The following is a 20,500-nucleotide window of genomic DNA, read 5'->3' on the forward strand; positions in this document are numbered from 1 at the left end:
TAGCCTCAAAATTCACAGTTGCCTCTGTTCTGTCGAGTAATTCATGCTTGTCCCATTGAGCAGTTATTTTGTAAAGCACGCTGCTAATGTAAAATTGCTTGCATCTAACCATTAAATAATTTTATAACTAGTTTAATATGTTGCTTCATTTTTCATTTTTGTAATAGCATTGCCTACATAAACAGTTGAACAATAATAATCATTTATGTCACTTGCCTTATTCCTGGATTTGCAAATGCCACCATGAATATCAGAACAAATTAAATCAAAAAGTGCAACTATATATCAATAACCTTGTAGGTTGGTGTGAAATAGATGAAGATGCTTGATTTTTAACACTGTTCAATTGAGGAAAGTTATTTTTTTAGACCATTGCTTGAGCATGGCAATGGTTGAATGAATTAATAAGCCAGGGTAAGGATTGCTTCTTCCAGCAAATTTGTAAAATGAAATAATCTGCCCTATTGAGGTGTCTTAAATAAACAAGGGTATGAGTGAAAAGAACAACTCGGAAATGTGATTTGCTTATGGCTCTGCACGTAAGGCGCTTCATGACATGTATGGTTGAGATCAAGACCAGGACATTGCTGTACAGAATGCATCAAATGCCACACAAACAAAACCTTGTGCTACCTTAAATGGAGGTGGGCATTTACAAGAATATGATGATCTCTCTATTCATTCCTAAAATTGGCTTCAGAAATAGCAGTGAGAGGTCCTACTCAACATTAGCTATTTGCAGCACATATGGCGACCATTTGGCCCACTGTGTCTGTGTGTCAGGCCTTTGTTAGAACAGTAGAAAGATAATCCCTTTGTCCTGTATCTTCCTCACTTTAAAAGTTTTATCAACTCTTGCGTTAAAAAAATGCAACACTCGTTTTCTTAGCAATGGAAGAAGCCCCTCGATCATACAATATTACGACTGATGCTGCTGTGCTGCAAGGATGAAAAAGGCCAATAGGTCCTGCTCATAGATTTACAGATTGTCTGATGTTAATGAGAACCACATACAGCTTAACCTATAACTCTAAGCCTGACTGCTTGTTCTACTAATGACAGGATAAACTTTCTCGAGAGGGTAGTTGTTACCTGAGACTTGACTGATCTATCCCAGTTCAGGCAGTTGGCACTTTGTGCCCTTGGGTACTTGTTTAACCATCATCATGCCATTCTCTTCAATAGATGAAGGAAATATAGTGGGTATTTCCAAGAAAAGATGCATTTAAATAGATCTCAGCGCTCAAACAAAAAATTAGCAAGTTTGACATGAAACTTGCATATGCAGCGGAATGCAAACAAGTTAGGTTGACTAGTTTTGCAGGTTATTCAGCTTTATTGTGTTTGTCAATCTTAGAGTTGATCTATTTTTTAAATTTAATGGTGTCTTTAATATTGCAGGCTGGATAATTACCTCCCTTGGACTGGAAAGCTACCCACCACAAGACTGCAGGGGGAAAGATTCTATTTTTTCTGGGAAAGAAAATTTTTTAACAAGGAAATTACTCCACACAATAGGTGGCATTGTCAGTCCAAGAAAGTGTGACCAGTGACAACTAGAGCAAACATTATTTGATTTTTAAAAATGATCCATTTCCACAACCTATAACTTGTTTTTCTTTTCCCAAACTTGTTTATTCCAGGCATGAAATGCAGCAGTATTGAACATTATACAGAGGATTTCATTGTTCACCACTGCCATTAGATTTGGAGGACTTCATTTCGCAGAAGCTATCAACTAAATTTAAAGAGAAGGAAAAAGAAGCCCCATCGGTCAAACCATAATATAACCACATCTTTTCGGGGAGATGGGTGGGGAAGTGGGGGGGGGAGAAAGTTGCAATATAATCCCTCCAAATGTAGCCCTTAGCCAAAAAAATTGCTTTTGTCTGGTTGGCTAGATTTCTTTTGAAATCTTGCAGTAGGTGGTATGAAGGGTGATAAGAGAATGTTACGTGGTGAAGAGAAAGGAAGCCAAGAGGGTCTTTTTTTTTAAACAAAAAGAATCGTTACTTTAAAAAACTGGTTTCAAAATAGTGTTTTTTTTTTCCCCCCAATTTAAACCATTTACCATAACTTTGTTTGCACTTTCTTTTTGAACTGTGAAAACCAAGTTTAAATCTGTTTCATTTTACAATGGATTTTGTGTTCTGAGTGAAGATATGACATGAATACACAGCTGCTGAGATGAAGGAAGTAACTAGAGAAGGCTAGAAAGGGGTTTGATAGGTGACACAAGAAGGCTTTGAAGTTAATCAGTGGAGTAAGCTCAAATTATTAGACTGCTGGTAGACTGCTGGTTTTATTGAATTGTTGTAAGTGTATAGTTATAACTGAGGTGTTACATGTTCCATTAAGAAAATACAAAATATTTCGATAGACTGGGGCAAAGTGGTGCAAGTCATTTTAATGTGGAAGCAAATTTTAATGCATAGGTGACATTTCACTTTTTTTGGCATTTTGTATATTTACCCGGTTCCATTTTGGAATTTACTGGTTGTGGAATAATGACATAACGTTAACATTATTGGAATGCTTTGCAGTTTATGGCCCAATTCAGTTTTTGTACATTGAAAACCAGCATGACATAAGTGACATTGGTGCTGTACCGGTCTATATAATGACGAAACAAAAAGAGGTGTAGCCCTCCCCCTGCCCCATCCCACCAACCCAAAACAAATCAAAGAATTAAAGGCGCTGTCCCAGCACGGCAAGTTTGTCTATGTATTTTGAACCATTGTATGTCTTTTTATTAAAAAAAAACAAAGTTTTGTTGTGTTAAGTTCTAATTGATTTTTACTTCTTGCAGCTGAGTTACAAACTGAATTTTCAATCTGGATGCCTGGAAAGCACATCATTAAAAACAGTGACTTTTTCTTCAAGTGCTCCCAAATTACTGGAAAAGTTGAATTTATTTTGCATTCATAATAACTGGCATGTACAGTATGTATTCTTTATGTCTAACAATATTGGTTAGCTTGACTTTTGCAATGCCTTTTTAAAAGCAGAACTGTATCTTAACATTTTTTTCTTTGAACTGGGAGGGGTGGGTGATTCTGAAGCAGTGATTTTCTTCAAATACTTCCGTACCTGAAGGATGAACTGGAATACGTCAGTTGCCAAAACAGTGTCATTGGATGGTACGGACACAACATTTGCTGTTAATTCTTGTTTGTTACCAAAGGGTTGGAAAATAGAGAAGGTCCCTAACTACGTTACGAGAGCTGTTTATGACCTTTAATTATTTTTCTTTTGTGTAGAATGTGCTACAGGTGACTGCTTTGAAGAAACAACAAGCAAGGTCTACTCATTCTGGTTGTAGATATTACTGTTCAGTTATCTGGGACTTCTGGTTATTAGTGGCAAATGTGTTTGTACTATCATGTGCCTTAAACTTTTCATGGTAGAAAAAGATGATGTGTTTTTATATATATAATATATATATTACTCTTAGCATAACTGTAGTTTATACTGGTGGGTTTTGCATCGCATTGCATTACACTGTATTATAAATTACACTAAACAATGACTTACCGCTTTCTTAGAACTATGCTACAGTGACCGAATGTATTATGTTTAATTCCACTAATATCCTGCAGCAGGTAGAAAGCTTGTTAAACCAGGTTTGTAGAATTATAAACTTGGTGTGTTTTCAATAAACAATGCCTGGAAATGATTTTGTGTGTTTCTTCAAACTATTCATTAGAACTGTGCAGCCCACATGTAAGGATTACTGTCCAATGAGCCAGCTAAACTCTTCAACCAGCAGTTAACATTTCAAACTGTAAAGCCAAACATTGAACTTGATGCTGTGTGTAAATGCACTTTGATCTGATAGGGCAAGTCGAGGTCCTATTGTTGGAAACCTGCTGTCTTCTGTAATGCTGAAACGAATTTTGGTATATAGGTCTAATCTCTTAGCTCTCTGTACCTGAAACCATTTGATCGGACGCACTTGTACACCCTTCATAATAATTCGAGTCCAGGGGCAAGAGCATTTATGCCAAATAAGAGAACTGCTTCATTCAGTAAGAAATCTAGCGCCTGTGATTTTATTTTAATGTTTTGGTCAATTATTGTGCATTTACAGAGACTCCATAGAGGTGTTTCAATGACTTCATTCTTTGGAACCTGACCTTGCTCTAATATTAATTGTAAGCCAGTGTGTGTGGAATCCCTAGGAAGCCCCAAAAAGTTAAAATTTCAAGTATTTGCTATAAATGGATTTGAAAGGTATTCGCTTGGACCAGCTTCTAATTTAACACATTCTTCTTTTGGAATACAATGTTACTATCATTCACAGTGTAGGAATCTGTTTATTGATAAGCGAACTTTAGTGCAGGTTCAGCAACTAGAGCTATCTGTTCTGGAACAGAGCAGGTCCCCATGGGGAATAGTCAAAATTTTTTATGCCCTGCCAAGGATATCATAGCTGCATCAATCAAGCCCATGACCAGACCACTAAGTAACTTCAGGCACCACTTATGTTAAAGATGTTCACTGATCTACCAGAAAATTCTACGAAGAACCCATTCAAGCACAAGGATTTTCCATGAGAGTTAAAATGTACTTATTGAAACAAAAGTACAGCAGTATTTGATCAATTTTCTGAATCATCTTTGTGGACACTTATGGGGTTAGTGATTTTAGCCTGCAGTTATACTGCTTTTTTAATTTATTATTTCACTGGATGTGGGCATTGCTGACTAAGCCTCCATTTGTTGTCCATTCCTAATTGTCTTTAAGAAGGTGGTGGTCAGCTGTTTTCTTGAACGGGTGCAACCCACATGTTGTGGTACACCCACATTGCTGTTAGAGTTCCAGGATTTTGATCCCACAATAGTGGAAGAATGCTGATCTAGTTCCAAGCCAGAATGGTGTGTGGCTTAGAGAGGAACTTGCAGGAGGCGTATTCCTATGCATTTGCTGCCCTTGTCCTTCTGGTGGTAGAAGCTGTTGGTTTGGAAGTTGCTGTAAAGGAGCCTTGGTGAGTTGCTGCAGTCGATGGTACACACTTCTGCCAATGTGCATTGGTGGTGGAGAGAGTGAATATTTAAGGTAATGGATGGGGTGCCAATAAAGCAGGCTGCTTTGTCCTGGATGTTATTTTCATTCATTGATGGGATGTGCGCATTGCTGGCTAGGTTATCATTTATTGCCCATTCCTAATTGTCCTTGAGAAGGTGGTGCTGAGCTGCCTCCTTGAACTGCTGCAGTACACGTGGCGTAGATACAGCCACAGTGCTGTTAGGGAGGGAGTTCCAAGATTTTGACCCAGTGACAGTGAAGAAACGGCGATATAATTCCAAAACTGGATGGTGAGTGGCTTGGAGGGGAACTTCCAAGTGGTGGTGTTCCCATCTATCTGCTGTCCTTGTCCTTCTAGATGGTAGTGGTTGTGGGTTTGGAAGGTGCTGTCTCAGGAGCCTTGGTGAATTCCTGCAGTGAATCTTAAAGGTGGTGCACACTGCTGCCACTGTTCGTCGGTGGTGGAGGGAGTGAATGTTTGTGGAAGGAGTGCCAATCAAGTGGGCTGCTTTGTCCTGGATTGTGTCAAGCTTGAGTGTTGTGAGAGCCGCACTCATCTAGGCAAGTGGAGAATATTCCATCACACTCCTGACTCGTCCTTTGTAGGCGGTGGACAGGCTTTGAGGAATCAGGAGATGAGTTACTCACCACAGAATACCTAGCCTGTGACCTGCTCTTGTAGCCACAGTATTTTTATGGCTAGTCCAGTTCGGTTTCTGGTCAATGGTAACCCTCAGGATGGTGATAGTGGGGTATTTAGCAATGGTAATGCCATTGAATGTCAAGGGGCAAAAGTTAGTTTCTCTCTTATTGGAGATGGTCATTGCCTGACACTTTTATGGCGTGAATATTACTTGCCACTTGTCAGCCCAAACCTGGATATTGTCCAGGTGTTGATGCATTTGGATGTGGACTGTTTCAGCATCTGAGGAGTCGCAAATGGTGCTGAACATTGTACAATCATCAGCGAACATCCCCACTTCTGACCTTATGATGGTAGGAAGGTCATTAATGAAGCAATGAAAATTGTTGGGTCTAGGCCAGTACCCTGAGGAGCTCCTGCAATGATGACCTGGAACTGCGAGATTGACTTCCAACAACCGCACCCATCTTCCTTTGTGCTAGGTATGTGTCCAACCAGTGGAGAGTTTACCCCCAGATTCCCATTGATTCCAGTTTTCTTAGGGCTCCTTGATGCTACACTTGGTCAAATGCTGCCTTGATGTCAAGGCCAGTCAGTCTTACCTCAAGTTTCTTGAGTTTTGTTGGAGCTGCACTCATCCAGGCAAGTGGAGAGTTTTCCATCAAGCTCCTAACTTGTGCCTTGTAGATGGTGGACAGGTTTGAGACGTCAGGAGGTGAGTTGCTCGCTTGTAGCCACTGTATGTATATGGCTAGTCCAGTTAAGTTTCTGGTCAATTATAACCCCCACGATGATGTTGGGGATTCAGCAAAGGAAATACCATTGAATGTCATGGGGGTGTGTGGTTAGATTTATCTCTTGTTGGAGATGGTCATTGCCTGGCAATTGTGTGGTTTTAATGTCACTTGCCCCTTATAAGCCGAAGCTTGATTATTGCCCAAAGGCATATGGGCATAGATCCTTGCGGTATCTAGGTGTTGCAATGGTACTGAACATTGTGCAATCAGTGAACATCCCCACTCCTGACCCTTATGATGGAGGAAAGGTCAGTGAAGCATTTGAAGATGGCTGAGCCGAGGACACTACCTTGAGGCACTCCTGCAATGATGTCCTGAAACTGAGATGATTGACCTCAAACAACCACAGCCATCTTCTTTTGTGCTAGGAATGACTCCAATCAGTGGGAGAGTTTTTCCCCAATTCCTATTAACTTCAATTTTGCTAGAGCTCCTTGATGGCACTCCTGGTCAAATGCTGCCTTGCTGTCAAAAGCAGTCACTCTCGCCTCACCTCTTGAGTTCAGCTCTTTTGTCCATATTTGGACCAAGGCTGTAACAAGGTCAGGAGCCCCATGCAGAACCCAAACTGAGTGTCAATGAGCAGGTTATTGCTGAGAAAGTGCTGCTTGATAGTAATGTCAACAGCCCCTTCTTTCACCTTGCTGATGACCAAGAATCGAGTGCTGGGGTGGTTATTGGCTGGGTTGGATTTGTCCTGCTTTTTGTGCACTGGGCAATTTTTCACATTGTCAGGTGGATGCCAGTTTAGTAGCTGCACTGGAACATCTTGGCTAGGGACGTGGCTAGTTCTGGAGCACAATCTTCAGTGCTGCTGCTGAAATGTTATCGGGTTCCACAGCCTTCCCACTATCCAGTGCCTTCAGCTGTTTTTGATATCACATGAATTGAATTGGCTGAGGACTGGTATCTGTGATTCTGGGAACCACTGGAGGTGGCTGGGATTGATCATCATCTTGGCACTTCTGGCTAAAGATGGTTGTAAATATTTCAGCCTTGTAATTTGCATTGATGTGATGGACTCCCCCATTATTGAGGATGGTAATATTTGTATAAGCAAAATACTGCAGATGCTGGAAATCTGTTACTTGTTCCGTGTTCTTTTACAGAGCGCTGACCCTTATTCAGCTAGTCACACATTTTGCTTTATAACCTTTATGCCACTATCGGTATCTTTTTTAGCCCTTACCACTACCATTAACACACCCTTTGCCTTTTGTCCATGACATCTTTGTCAATCACTCCTTAGCTCCCACCAATCACTGACCTAGCTAGCTTCACCTGCTCCACCGCCGCCCCCCCCCCCCCCCCCCCCCCCCCCCCCCTTAAACAGTGTTAATTCTGTCACATTTCTACTTCTCTTTAGCTCTGAAGAAGTCATATGGATTCGAAACGTTAACTCTTTTTCTCTCCCCGCAGATGCTGTCAGACCTGCTGAGTTTTTCCAGCATTTTTTTATTACGGCAATATTTGTGATGCCTCCTCTTCCTGTTAGTTGTTCAATTGTCCACCATCATTCATGATTGAATGTGGCAGGACTGCAGAACTTTGATCTGATTGATTGCTTTTGTGATCATTTGGCTCTGTATATTGCATGCAGCTTTTGCTGTTTGATGTGCATGTAGCCCTGTGTAGCTTCACCAGGTTGACTCCTCATTTTGAGGTATTCCTGCTCCTGATATGCTCTCCTGCACTCTTCATTGGACCAGGGTTGATCCTCCAGCTTGATGGTAACGGTAGAGCAGGATGTGCTGGGCCATGAGTTTACAGAATGGGCCATAACTTCTGAACTCCCCAGCATTGGATTCGGGGGGGGGGAATACCCCGAAGATACGCTGGGGAATACCTCTCGGAACTCCACAGATGAGCATTTCCACAGCAGTTGTCCAGAGGTGCACACTTCATCTGGGCAATTGCCTTGCACTGGGAACCATCAGAAAATTAGATTTAAAGTGCCAATATCAGGTGGTTCCGACAGGATTACACCAATAGTTACCCAGAAAAAGTTAGAAGAACTAAAACCCTTTTTGAACTTCTGGGTAGCTATTGTAAAGACCCAGACCGATTTCCCCCCCACCCCCAACCAGGGGATTCCCACACCCCTAACTAACCACCCTCCCATGATGTTCTCCACTCCCAACAACCCCCCCCCCCCCCCCGCCCCCCACCTTGCACAGAACTCCTCACCCAACACATCAACCCCCACCTCACACAGGCCCAACTCACCCCTTGACCCGACCGAACGTGCCACCCTGCAGGCCAAACCTGACAGCAATTCTCCACCCCACCCGAATGTCCATGCCCCTAGCAGCCCCCGCCACCCCTCATGTCTGACCTCCAATCCCCCTCAACCACCAAATCCTAATGACTTACCTTCGGTACTTAGCTTCACCCTGGCCTGTCAATTTCAATCTGATCTTTAAACTTATTTGATTTACCGCAGCTAGTGCCATAAGAAGGGGCGCTTGTCCTCCTTCAATTCAATGGTGCTGGACTTCAGAGACAGCTGTGCTGCCTGGTTCTCACCTGGCATGAGTTGGAAGGTCGGGCAAGACAGGCACAGAGAAAATTTGGCATAGATAAATGGGCATGGAGTGGCAATCCGACGCTGATTGCCACTCCGAGGATCTTACGGCCCATTGTGATCGAATACAATTCTTTTGCTGCTCATGGTCCAAAGTGCGTCATGAATGCCCAGGTTTGAGTTGCAAGATTTGTGATAAACCTATCCCCTTCAGCATAATGGCTGTGCCTCACAACATGGAGGGTATCCTCAATGTGAAGGCAGGACAGCATCTCCACAAGGACTATGTGACGATCATTCCTACCAATACAGTCATCGACAGATGTATGATTACAAAGTAAGATTCAATTAACCTGCACTGAACTGTAACATAAAGGAAAGATAGAAAGAACTTATATTTAGACAGTTGCTTCCAGGACATCAAGATTTCCCCAGTCACAGCCAATAAAGTCTGAAGATGAGGTGAAGTAGGTTTGTCCCTCACAGACCTAGTCTAGCAACTATGCCCTTCAGGACTTGGCCAGCTTGGTCAGTAGTGGAACTACTGAGCCACTCTTGATTATGGGCGTTGAAGACCCCCCACCCAGGGTACATTCTGTGCCCTTGTCACCCCTGCTGTGCTTCCAATTGGTGTTCAACATGGAGGAGTACCAATTTATCAGCTGAGTGGGTGTGGTAGATGGTAATCAGCAGGAGGTTTCCTTGTCCATGCTATGAGACTTAATGGGGTCTGGAGTCAATGTTGAGGACTCCCAGGACAACTCCCTCCCAATTGTATGCCAATGTGCCACCATCAGCCCCTCTGGTGGATCTATTCTGCCACTGTGACAAGACATATAACTGCAATGGAGTCTGGGACATTAGCTTTAAGGTATGATCCAGTGAGTATGACAGTCTGACTATTGCTTGCCTAATTGGTGGGACACTCTCCCAATTTTGGCACAAACCCCCAGATATTAGTAAGGAGGAATTCACATGGTCAACAAGGCCAGGTGTGCCATTGTCATCTCTGCCTAGGTCGATACCACATGATCTATCCAGTTTCATTCCTTTTTGATTTTGTAGCGGTTTAATACAACTAAGTAGCTTACTGGACCATTTCAAAGGGCAGTTAGGAGTCAATAGTGTTGCTGTGGGTCTGGAGTCACATCTAGGCTAGACCAGGTAGTACGGCGGATTTTCTTCCCTGAGGACATTAGCGATCAAGAAGGGTTTTTGAGTCAACGATAATTTCATGTTCACCATTACTGGGACTAGCTTTTTAAATTCCAGAATTATTAATTGAATTTAAATTCCACCAGCTGCCATGGTGGGATTTGAGAGTCTGTCAACAGACAATTAGCCTGGGCCTCTGGATTAATAGTCCAGTGACAATGCCAATGTCTCCCCTATAATAGAAATGATCACAAAGTGAGATTCAATTAACCTGCACTGAACTGTAACACTAAGGAAAAATAGAAAGAACTTGAATTTAGATGGTAGCTTTCAGGACCTCAAGATTTCCCCAGTGTTTCGCAGCCAATAAAGTACTTTTGAAGTCTACTCACTATTGTAATGAAAAATTTGTAACAATTTGGCACGTCCCGCATTTAAAGAACACTGGTGACATCTTTAATAAACTTAACTGAAGAGTGCAGCTATGTTATTGATTGTGCAAAGCACCATCAAAATGAAATTAAATCAGAAGAATGTTCAAATACTTTTGAATTTATAAAACCCTTCTATTGCACTGTATGTTGGGCTCTTTAAAATTCCTCCTTTGTTCTGCCACTGTTTTCTAAAGATGTTGATTCCTTGTTAAAGTGCACTTTTGTGAGTGGCACCCTTCAGTTGTTCAAGGAAGGCCTTTCTTCATGTGTATACCACAGGGTGAGTCATATGTCCTCCTTTAGGAACCACATTATTTCCAGCATTGGTTGCTGGATAGCAATCTGGAGAAGGATTTTCCCCTACCTGTCCCATGGACATCCTGTGAAAAGAAAGACTTGCGTTTATATAGTGTCTTTCAGGATCACTAGACATCTCAAAATATTTTACAGCCAATTAAGTACTTTTGAAGCATGGCCACTGTTATAATGCAGCAACTCATTTGCGTCCAGTAAACTCTTACCAAAAGTCATGTAATAATGATAAGAGGACCTGCTTTTGAGATAACGATTGAGAATAAATATTGAGCCGGATACCTGTGATAACTCCTCACTCTTATTCAAATTAGTGCAACAGGATCTTCTACATCCACCCAAGACGGCAGACGAGGCCTCGGTTTAATGTCTTATCTGAAGGACAGCACCTCTGGCAGTACAGCACACCCTCAGTACTGCAGTACCACCAGCTGAAGTCAGCTAGCTCAGCACAAACTGGGGATCAAACCTGATATGTTCCTGAAATACATGGGCTGACTGTTCATTATCTTAACCATCTAGACCATTTAGGAAGCAATATTCCAGTTTTCAAACTAGTATCCCGTAAATGCCCTTAAATCTCCTGGAACTTGCAGCTAGATGCTCATTGTTTTTTTATTTTCCACCAGTCCCTAAAAATGAATACACTGCAAAACGTAAGGAATAACACACTATATGGATCTCAATGGCTGATGAAACATTGCTATGTATGGGTTAAAATTAGTTTTCATCATACACTGGTCTGTCCACAATTTAATGGACATTAAACCCTAAACAGAAATGCCATTCTTTTTGCCTGTGATTGTTCAGCAGCGCCCCCCCCCCCCCCCCCCCCCCCATGCCCAAATGAAGCAGCTCCAACAAGCAGGATCAAATCCTCCTTCACCTTGCCTTTCCAGTGCTATTTGATGGTGTCAACAGTCTGCGACATTGGCATTACCTTCAGCAAAATCAGCTAGAGCTGTGCATTGTTCTTCCCGAGCCTGCAGAATGCTATTCAAGCTTTTCAATAAATGCACAAAGAATCTCCTCTGAAAATGCAAATCGTCTAATGGTCTTTATATTAGATTCTGGAGTTGCTGAGGGTGGTGGTGGGGATGCTTGAAGTAAATTATTTTAAACCATTAGGGAAATGCCGATTGAAGTTGTGTGCAATTTTCCCAGCCATCAAATCTTTGTCCCCCTTTCAAACAACTGCTGTAATGTCAGAAAATCAATTGGCAACACAAGACTGATTGATTAACCTTGTGTTTCTAGATTTTAATCACGCCATTGGGCCTTATGCAGAAAAGATGCCCAAGCTAAATGGCGTGATGAATACAAACTAGAGTTTTTAATAACACACAGCATGTCCCAAACAGCAGTTTCCACCAGTGTTACATTTTCCAACAAAAAAAGCACAAACAGTTGAGAAACCATTTTGCAAAAGTTAAGGGATTTGGGAACTCTTGATTCATCTAAATTCTACCATTTTGGTAGAGTGCTGTATCTTGTGGAAAACATTTTAAACATGTATTTTACTGATTTTCACCTTTTACTCCTGCAGTCCATATAATGGGGCCAGTAAAGGTTATTTTGTGTGCATATTGTCATGTTGAAGGGTGTCCCTTGTTGGCTTTGTTTTATCTTGAGTGGCTTATCATTACAAGATGCTCCATCTCGTAGTCCAGCTAGAGATAAAAGGGCATTTGATCCTAAGCCTCTGCACTCTGCTGAGAATTTCAGACAATACCACTGGAGCTAAACTCTAGGTGAATTTTCCTTGTTTTAAATACATTCATTGCAGTAGAAGCAACAGAATCATTGCAATTTTTTTTCTCGTCTACTCTCTAGTGTTGCCTACATCCATATTGTTCTTCTGCATGTTCCAGTCTCTCATACAATTAGCCCTGAGGCTTAGTTAACAGACTAAGGAGGTCCACCTTGCTTTGTGCATAGAACCTACTTGGATTGTTTTTTCTTCTTTTATCAATGTGCAACTAGTTGGAACAAGAATGAGCAGGTTTGGATGGTTACAGTGGATTGAAGAAGGGATGTTGTGTGGTGCCATGATAGTTAGATTCAAGGTTAGGATTTTAAATAAGGTTGTGATCTTCCATGTGTTAATGGAAGGTAGCAGTTAGGAGGCCAAGCCTTCCTATGGCACATAGCAATATGTTTGCATTTCAAATTACCAGGGTAAAAGAAGCATCATTGAGGCCTGGAACGATGCTATCTTGAGAAGAATAGGTAAAAGTAGGAAGAAGAAGAAAAAAATGTTTTAGCTTCCTGTTAGAATTTTTCCAGTATGGCTTCTTTTGCACTATTGGAATAGCCAATGTTGCAGTTAATATCTGCTGCAGTGAGCAGTGCATTATCCTTTCTGCATCTCATCCTTTCTGCAGGATAGAGTCAACCGTGCCATTTGCTTTTAATACTGCCTCTCCATCATCTAGCTTACTTTGACTGCCCCTGCATGATTCCATTGCTACCTAATTGAACACAACCATGCCAGCAGTAGTTTCTTTTCCCTCCACTACATCAATACTTGAGGTAACCGAAGAATTTACGCTTGTTCCCTTTTTTACATATTGCCCCATGGACAAAAGTCAAGGTATGAGGTCAGTTTTCACAGATACAATAACGATACCACCTCTAACTCTCCACAACTCTTGACCCTTTGTCTACTTGACATCAGACTGCAAGGCATATACCAAGTCTTAGCTTAGTCACCACCCTGATTTCTGCCCTTTACCATTGATTTCATCCCCTTCTTTCTCAGGCTGAACCAAGCTATTCATAACTTGGTATCCTGTTTGACCCAGCGTTGAGAGCTGTAATCATGTTTTAACATCAAGACCACTCATAACATTGCCCATCTCTGCAATTGAAACATATACATGACTATGTGACCTTCAGGCTATTGTATTTTGCTTGTTGGCAATCACATTCCTTGCATCTATCTATGAATTGCATTGGGATATTTCTTCATATTCAAGGCCTTGAATAAATTGTGGTTCAAAATGGTAAGAAAAGAATCTGTTGACAATGTATACTGTTTAAAGAAAGAAAATTGAAGTAATAAATTTCAAATGCAGTAGCAGATTACTAGGATCTTGCTGTGCTGAATTAACCTAGTATACAATGGGTCTGTAAAGAAGCAGCTCTGTAACTTAGCATTGAAGCAGCATTTATTATAGGTATACAGTTTTAGGTGGAAAAATTTACATGTAAACACAATTGAAAGAAGAATTTTAATAGTACATAGGACAACATGTTAAGTTTAGCTGTTGCTCTTTTTGCTTTTTCCATATAATTAGCACTTGAGTTACTTTTCACTCATGGCTTTTCAGTTCAACTATCAATAGAAATGTTACATATATTGTAATGTTTAGTGCATGTAATAATTATTCTTTACCGTCCAAATAGTTAAGTCTTTAATTGAAGATCTTCCCAACAATACTGAGGCATCGGTACCATTCCACCCATCCTATCCAGTTACACTGGCTGTGCAAAGTGATTGATATCTACTTAAGGAACAGCAGAACCTTTAAAGTTCAAACCTTAATGCTTTGAAAAACGAGAATGTCTGGAAAGGACATAAAAGTGGTAAAAAGAATAATATGGAATAATAACATGGTTAATTTAGCAACTTTTTAATCCAACTTCTTTGTGTCCTCCTCAGGAAGTGGATGATTCATGATAAGGCACTGTTACTTACACACCAGCAGTTATGTGAGAGTCTGTGTGCCTTTCTAACCATGGAAGGGTTATCACAAATGAACCTGACCCCAACATCCACAGGCTATATTCTAATTATTCTGTGTAGCTTAAAGAATAGGCTTTCACACTGGCATGCCCATATTTGTTAAATTATTTGCTAATGCTGTATAAAAAAGCACACTTTCTGCAATTATAGTACTTTTCTCATTTAGGTCAATGTAATGGCCTTTTTGGTTAACATCATTTAACCCCTAATCTATGAAATGAAAATCTAGCTAAGTATTAATGCACTTACATGCAACGATATTTATATTGTGTCGGCCAGAGAAAGATTTTTGTAACAACTGTTGAACGTTCATGTCATCTGCTTTAATGTAAACTTCACTTTCCTTGTTTCCCTGTTGCCACGTTTCATCTTTAGAATAGACGTGCAGGCACCTTGTGACTCTAGACTTCTCCATTTGATTGCTGGTGCTGTCACTCCTGTCCCCTTGGGTGAATCGCTCTAATACATACCATCTCACCTTGACCAAGAACCTATATTAATAGACTGTTGAGGCTCCCAGTTACGTTGTGACTGTTATTTAAGATTTTCGTAAGATGAATGCATCTTTATCAGATTCCAAGTATCTCACCATAGTTTCTATCATATATCCTTAGTGTTGCTACATCCTTCTACCCTTAATGGTATTGATTTAAATTGCAGTCTAATTCTTAATTTGCCAACAGCGTACCCCTCTTCCCACCTTCCAACACACCTTAAGCTGCTTTTCTTCTCTTGTGGGCCGCGCTGCGCAATATAAAGCCCCTCAATCTTGTCGGACATCAGAGCTGAGCCCTGTTTTTTTTTGGTCACTGAGGAATGCTAATCCCGCAGCCGTGAAGCCAATTGTTGAGCATCTAGCACCACCCTGACTGAATGTGAGGGGCCAAATTGAGGACCAACCTTATTTTTGGTGATGCAGTACCACACTGGGATTGCACATTTAGCAACCCAAGCACTGTAGGATCTCTAGAGTATTTTTATAATGTCATATTTGTTACCTAGCAAATCGAACCATGTAATATGGCATAAGAAATTGAACTTGTGTATGTTTCCTACTCATCCTACCTTCTGTTGTTGCCACAAGTGCAAGTTCAGATGAGTTCAGTTTGTTTCATTTTTTTTGTATGTTATGTTCATATTTTTACAGTTAGGGCAGTTTGATGTATGGTGTCCTCATGACTGAGTGATGCTGACTGAAGCAGTCACTGTGATGTCCACACCAGAGAACACAGGGCACCAATGGCAATTTCATGAAACTGACACCATCTGTGAAAATAAAACTAAAATGCATTCCTCTGAGGACTGCTTGGTATGTATTTCTCTAGATTACTTTTGTTCTGTTTGCAGATTAATTTCCTCGAGTGAGTTCACATTACTGGTCTTTGTAAATGGATGTTAAAGATAAAGTAAACTTAATTTTTTTTTAAAAAATCAAAGCTGAGGAATTATTTTATCAAATTGAAAAAACAACTTTGTAAGGAAGTAAATACATTTGCACCTTAGAAAATTAAATTTTAATTCCAAAGATGTGATGGTTGTTAACTTGCAGATTATTTCTCCAACTGTTCTAATAAAATCCCTAATCAAACTCATGCTAATCAATGAAATTTTGCGGCTTTTGATGCTGGGTTCTAGAAATCATTGAAAATTTTTTGAAGTTTGTGATGGATTAAACAGTCAAGGCAAAAAGAGGAGTGATATATGGGGGTCCTTGTAAATGAACCTCAAAGTTAATGTGCCGGTACATCAAACAATTAGCAAAGCAAATGATCATTCACAGGATGTGAGCTTCACTGGCTGGGCCAGCATTTATTGCCCATCCCTAGTTGCCCTTGAGAAAGTGGTGGTGAGCTGTCTTATTAAACCGCTGCAGTCCCTGTGGTGTAGGTACACCCACAGTGCTGTTAGGAAGGGAATTCCAGGATTTTACCCAGCGACAGTTGAAGGAGCAGCGATATATTTCCAAGTCAGGATGGTGAGTGGCTTGTAGGGGAACTTCCAGGTGGTGGTGTTCCTATGTGTCTGCTGCCCTTGTCCTTGATGGTAGTGGCCATGGGTTTGGAAGGTGCTGTTGAAGGAGCCTCGGTGAATTCCTGCATAAGTATGAGAGTTCCTTGGTGACTATGTGACCCAATGTAACCAAGCAAGTCTTGCTGCAATTGTATAGAACTTTGGTGAGGCCACACAGGAGTACAGTTTTGGTCCTCCTATCTAAGAAAATACGTACTTGCCTTTCGAGTGTGAAACAAAAGTGTCCGATGAGGAAAGAGATTAGGATTCTCTGGATCAGGTTGGTAATGGATCCCAAGAAAAGGAATTTGTGGAATGTCTATGAGATGGCTTTTTGGAGCAGCTTGTGATGGAGCCCACTAGGGAACAGGCAATTCTAGATTTAGTGATGTGTAATGAGGCAGATTTGATAAGGGAGCTTAAGGTGAAGGAACCCTTAGGAGGAAGTGACCATAATATGATAGAGTTTACCCTGCAATTTGAGAGGAAAAAGCTGGAATCAGATGTAACAGTATTACAGTTGAATAAAGGCAACTATAGAGGCATGAGGGAGGAGCTGGCCAGAATTGACTGGGAGATGAGCCTAGCAGGAAAGACAGTGGAACAGCAATGGTAGGAGTTTCTGGGAGTAATTTGGGAGATACAGCAAAAATTCATCCCTAGGAAGAAGAAGCATACTAAAGGGAGGACGAGGCAACCGTGGCTGACAAGGGAAGTCAGGGACAGCATAAAAGCTAAAGTGAAAGCATACAATGCGGCGAAGAGCAGTAGGAAACCAGGGGATTGGGAAGCCTGCAAAGACCAACAGAGGACAAGTATAAAAGAAATAAGGAGGGAGAAGATTAAATATGAGGATAAACTAGCCAGTAATATAAAAGAAGATTGCAAGAGTTTTTTTTAGATATATAAAGGGTAAGAGAGGCAAAAGTGGACATTGGGCCGCTGGAAAATGATATTGGAGAAGTAGTAGTGGGGAACAAAGAAATGGCGGAGGAACTGAATAGGTACTTTGCGTCGGTCTTCACGGTGGAAGACACGAGTGACATCCCCAAAGTTCAAGAGAGTCGGGGGGCAGAGGTGAGTATGGTGGCCATTACCAAGGAGAAGGTGCTAGGAAAACTGAAAGGTCTGAAGGTGGATAAATCACCTGGACCAGATGGATTACACCCCAGAGTTCTGAAGGAGATAGCTGAAGAGATAGTGGAGGCGTTAGTGGTGATCTTTCAGGAATCACTGGAGTCAGGGAGGGTCCCAGAGGACTGGAAAATCGCTAACGTAACCGCCCTGTTTAAGAAGGGAGTGAGGCAAAAGACGGGAAATTACAGACCAATTAGCCTGACCTCAGTCGTAGGTAAGATTTTAGAGTCCATTATTAAGGATGAGATTTCAGATTTGGAAGTGCATGGTAAAATCGGGCAAAGTCATCATGGTCTCATCAAGGGGAGGTCATGCCTGACAAATCTATTAGAATTCTTTGAGGAGGTAACAAGTAGGTTAGATAAAGGAGAGCCAATGGATGTTATCTACTTGGACTTCCAGAAGGCCTTTGACAAGATGCCGCACAGGAGGCTGCTCAGTAAGATTAGAGCCCCTAGTGTTAGAGGCAAGGTACTAGCATGGAAAGAAGATTGGCTGTCTGGCAGGAGGCAGATAAGGGGGTCCTTCTCAGGATGGCGGCCAGTGACTAGTGGAGTTCTGCAGGGGTTAGTGTTGGGACCACAACTTTTCACTTTATACATTAATGATCTAGATTAAGGAACTGAGGGCATCCTGGCTAAGTTTGCAGATGATACAAAGATAGGTAGAGGGACAGGTAGTATTGAGGAGGCGGGGAGGCTGCAGAAGGATTTGAACAGGTTAGGAGAATGGGCAAAGAAGTGACAGATGGAATACAATGTGGGGAAGTGTGAGGTCATGCACTTTGGTAGGAAGAAGAGGTATAAACTATTTTCTAAATGGGGAGAGAATTCAGAAATCTGGAGTGCAAAGGGAATTGGGAGTCCTAGTCCAGGATTCTCTTAAGGTTAACTTGCAGGTTGACGCGGTAGTTTGGAAGGCAAATGCAATGTTGACATTTATTTCGAGAGGACTAGAATATAAAAGCAGGGATGTGCTGCTGAGGCTTTATAAGGCTCTGGTCAGACCACATTTAGAATATTGTGAGTAATTTTGGGCCCCGTATCTCAGGAAGGATGTGCTGGCCCTGGAGAGGGTCTGGAGGTGGTTCGCGAGAACAATCCCAGGAATGAAAGGTTTAACATATGAAGAACGTTTGAGGACTCTGAGTCTATACTCGATGGAGTTTAGAAGGATGAGGGGGGGATCTGATTGAAACTTACAGAATACTGAAAGGCCTGGATAGAGTGGACGTGGGGAAGATGTTTCCATTAGTAGGAGAGACTAGGACCTGAGGGCACAGCCTCAGAGTAAAGGGAAGACCTTTTAGAACAGAGATGAGGAGAAACTTCTTTAGCTAGAGAGTGGTGAATCTATGGAATTCATTGCCACAGAAGGCTGCGGAGGCCAGGTCATTGAGTGTATTTAAGACCGAGATAGATAGGTTCTTGACTGGTAAGGGGATCAAAGGTTACGGGGAGGAGGTGGGAGCGTGGGGTTGAGAAACTTATTCGCCAATATTTGGATGGCGGAGCAGACTCGATGGACCAATTGGCCTAATTTCTGCTCCCATATCTTATGGAGCTCAGAAGAATGAGAAAATTGACGTATAAAATTCCTGAACTTGCCAGAGTACGTGCTAAGAGGCTGTTTCCCCTGGCTTGTTGTTTAGAACTAGGAGGTCATTGTTCCAGCATAAGCGATTAGCCATGTTGGACTGAGTTGAGAAGAAATTTCTTCACACAGAGGGTTGTGAGGAGTTTTCTACCTATCTGAGCTGTGGGTGCTCAGTTGTTGAGTCATTGAGACTGGGATTCAATAGATTTGTGCACGCTAAGGGAATCGTGGGATATGGGGATAGTGCAAGAAAAGAATTCGGGTGGATCATCAGCCATGATTTTACTGAATGGTGGAGCAAGTTCAAGGCAAGTTTGCCCTACTTCTATTTTTTATGTACTTATGCAGTGTTAAAAATCATTCTAGGAGTGAATTTCTGTTGGTGTGGAAGATGCTTCTCCCTTCTCTGCATCCTCGCAGCTTAGTATTATTCTTAAATTCCAGAACAATCATTTGTTTAAAGGCTACACCCTGTAGACCAACAAACCAATGTTGTTTAGCAAGGAAATCCACTAATGTGATTCTTATGGTGCTATTTATTTTTCCCCCAGACTGGAACAGCTAAACCCTTTACAATAGATTATTAAAGTTTCCTGATAAATTTTGTAAATGCAGCGAGTTTCATTGGAATTTGCATTCAAAGATCTTTGCAAACTAGGGAGCAATTCAGTAGTGATCCATGCACAGTTATAAAATGTCAGGAACTTGCCTCTACATCACAGGAACTTTGAGACAGATAGAGAACAGCCCCCCTCATTCTCCCCAACTCTTGCATTTTTTACTCTTATTCTAAATACTCCGACCCATTGGGTTACAGTCCCACTGGCGTTGGCAGCCTTGTGTGAGCCTAGGGAGTGAATGTCAGCAGGCCATTTGTGAATAGGCTCACAGCCAAGCCTGATGCTCTGACATGCTCTTTCTACCAAGAATATTGGCTTATCCATGGCCTCACCCCTCCCTTTCTTTGTAACCTCCTCCAGTCCGACATTCCTCCTAAAACTCTGCACCCCTCCAAAACTGTTCTCTTGTGCATCTCCCACTGAGGTGATTTCATTCTTCAGACTCAAAACAGCAGCAAGTTATGAGTAAATTACTTGCACTTTTGGCCAAGCCGTT

General features: G+C 41.6%; 1 protein-coding gene across 1 annotated transcript in view; it reads left to right on the top strand.

Annotated features, from left to right (window-relative positions):
• The window catches only part of arvcfb (ARVCF delta catenin family member b), a 362,128-nt gene extending 358,452 nt beyond the window's left edge, over nucleotides 1–3,676 (top strand). The window contains exon 19 of the mRNA XM_041202618.1: nucleotides 1,644–3,676. Within this exon, the coding sequence (XP_041058552.1) occupies nucleotides 1,644–1,649 (6 nt within the window). The 3' untranslated portion in view covers nucleotides 1,650–3,676. The remainder of the gene's footprint in view (nucleotides 1–1,643) is intronic.
• The last annotated feature ends 16,824 nt before the right edge of the window (nucleotides 3,677–20,500 follow it).

This window comes from Carcharodon carcharias, chromosome 13 (assembly GCF_017639515.1).
Source record: "Carcharodon carcharias isolate sCarCar2 chromosome 13, sCarCar2.pri, whole genome shotgun sequence".
Classification (NCBI taxonomy): domain Eukaryota; kingdom Metazoa; phylum Chordata; class Chondrichthyes; order Lamniformes; family Lamnidae; genus Carcharodon; species Carcharodon carcharias.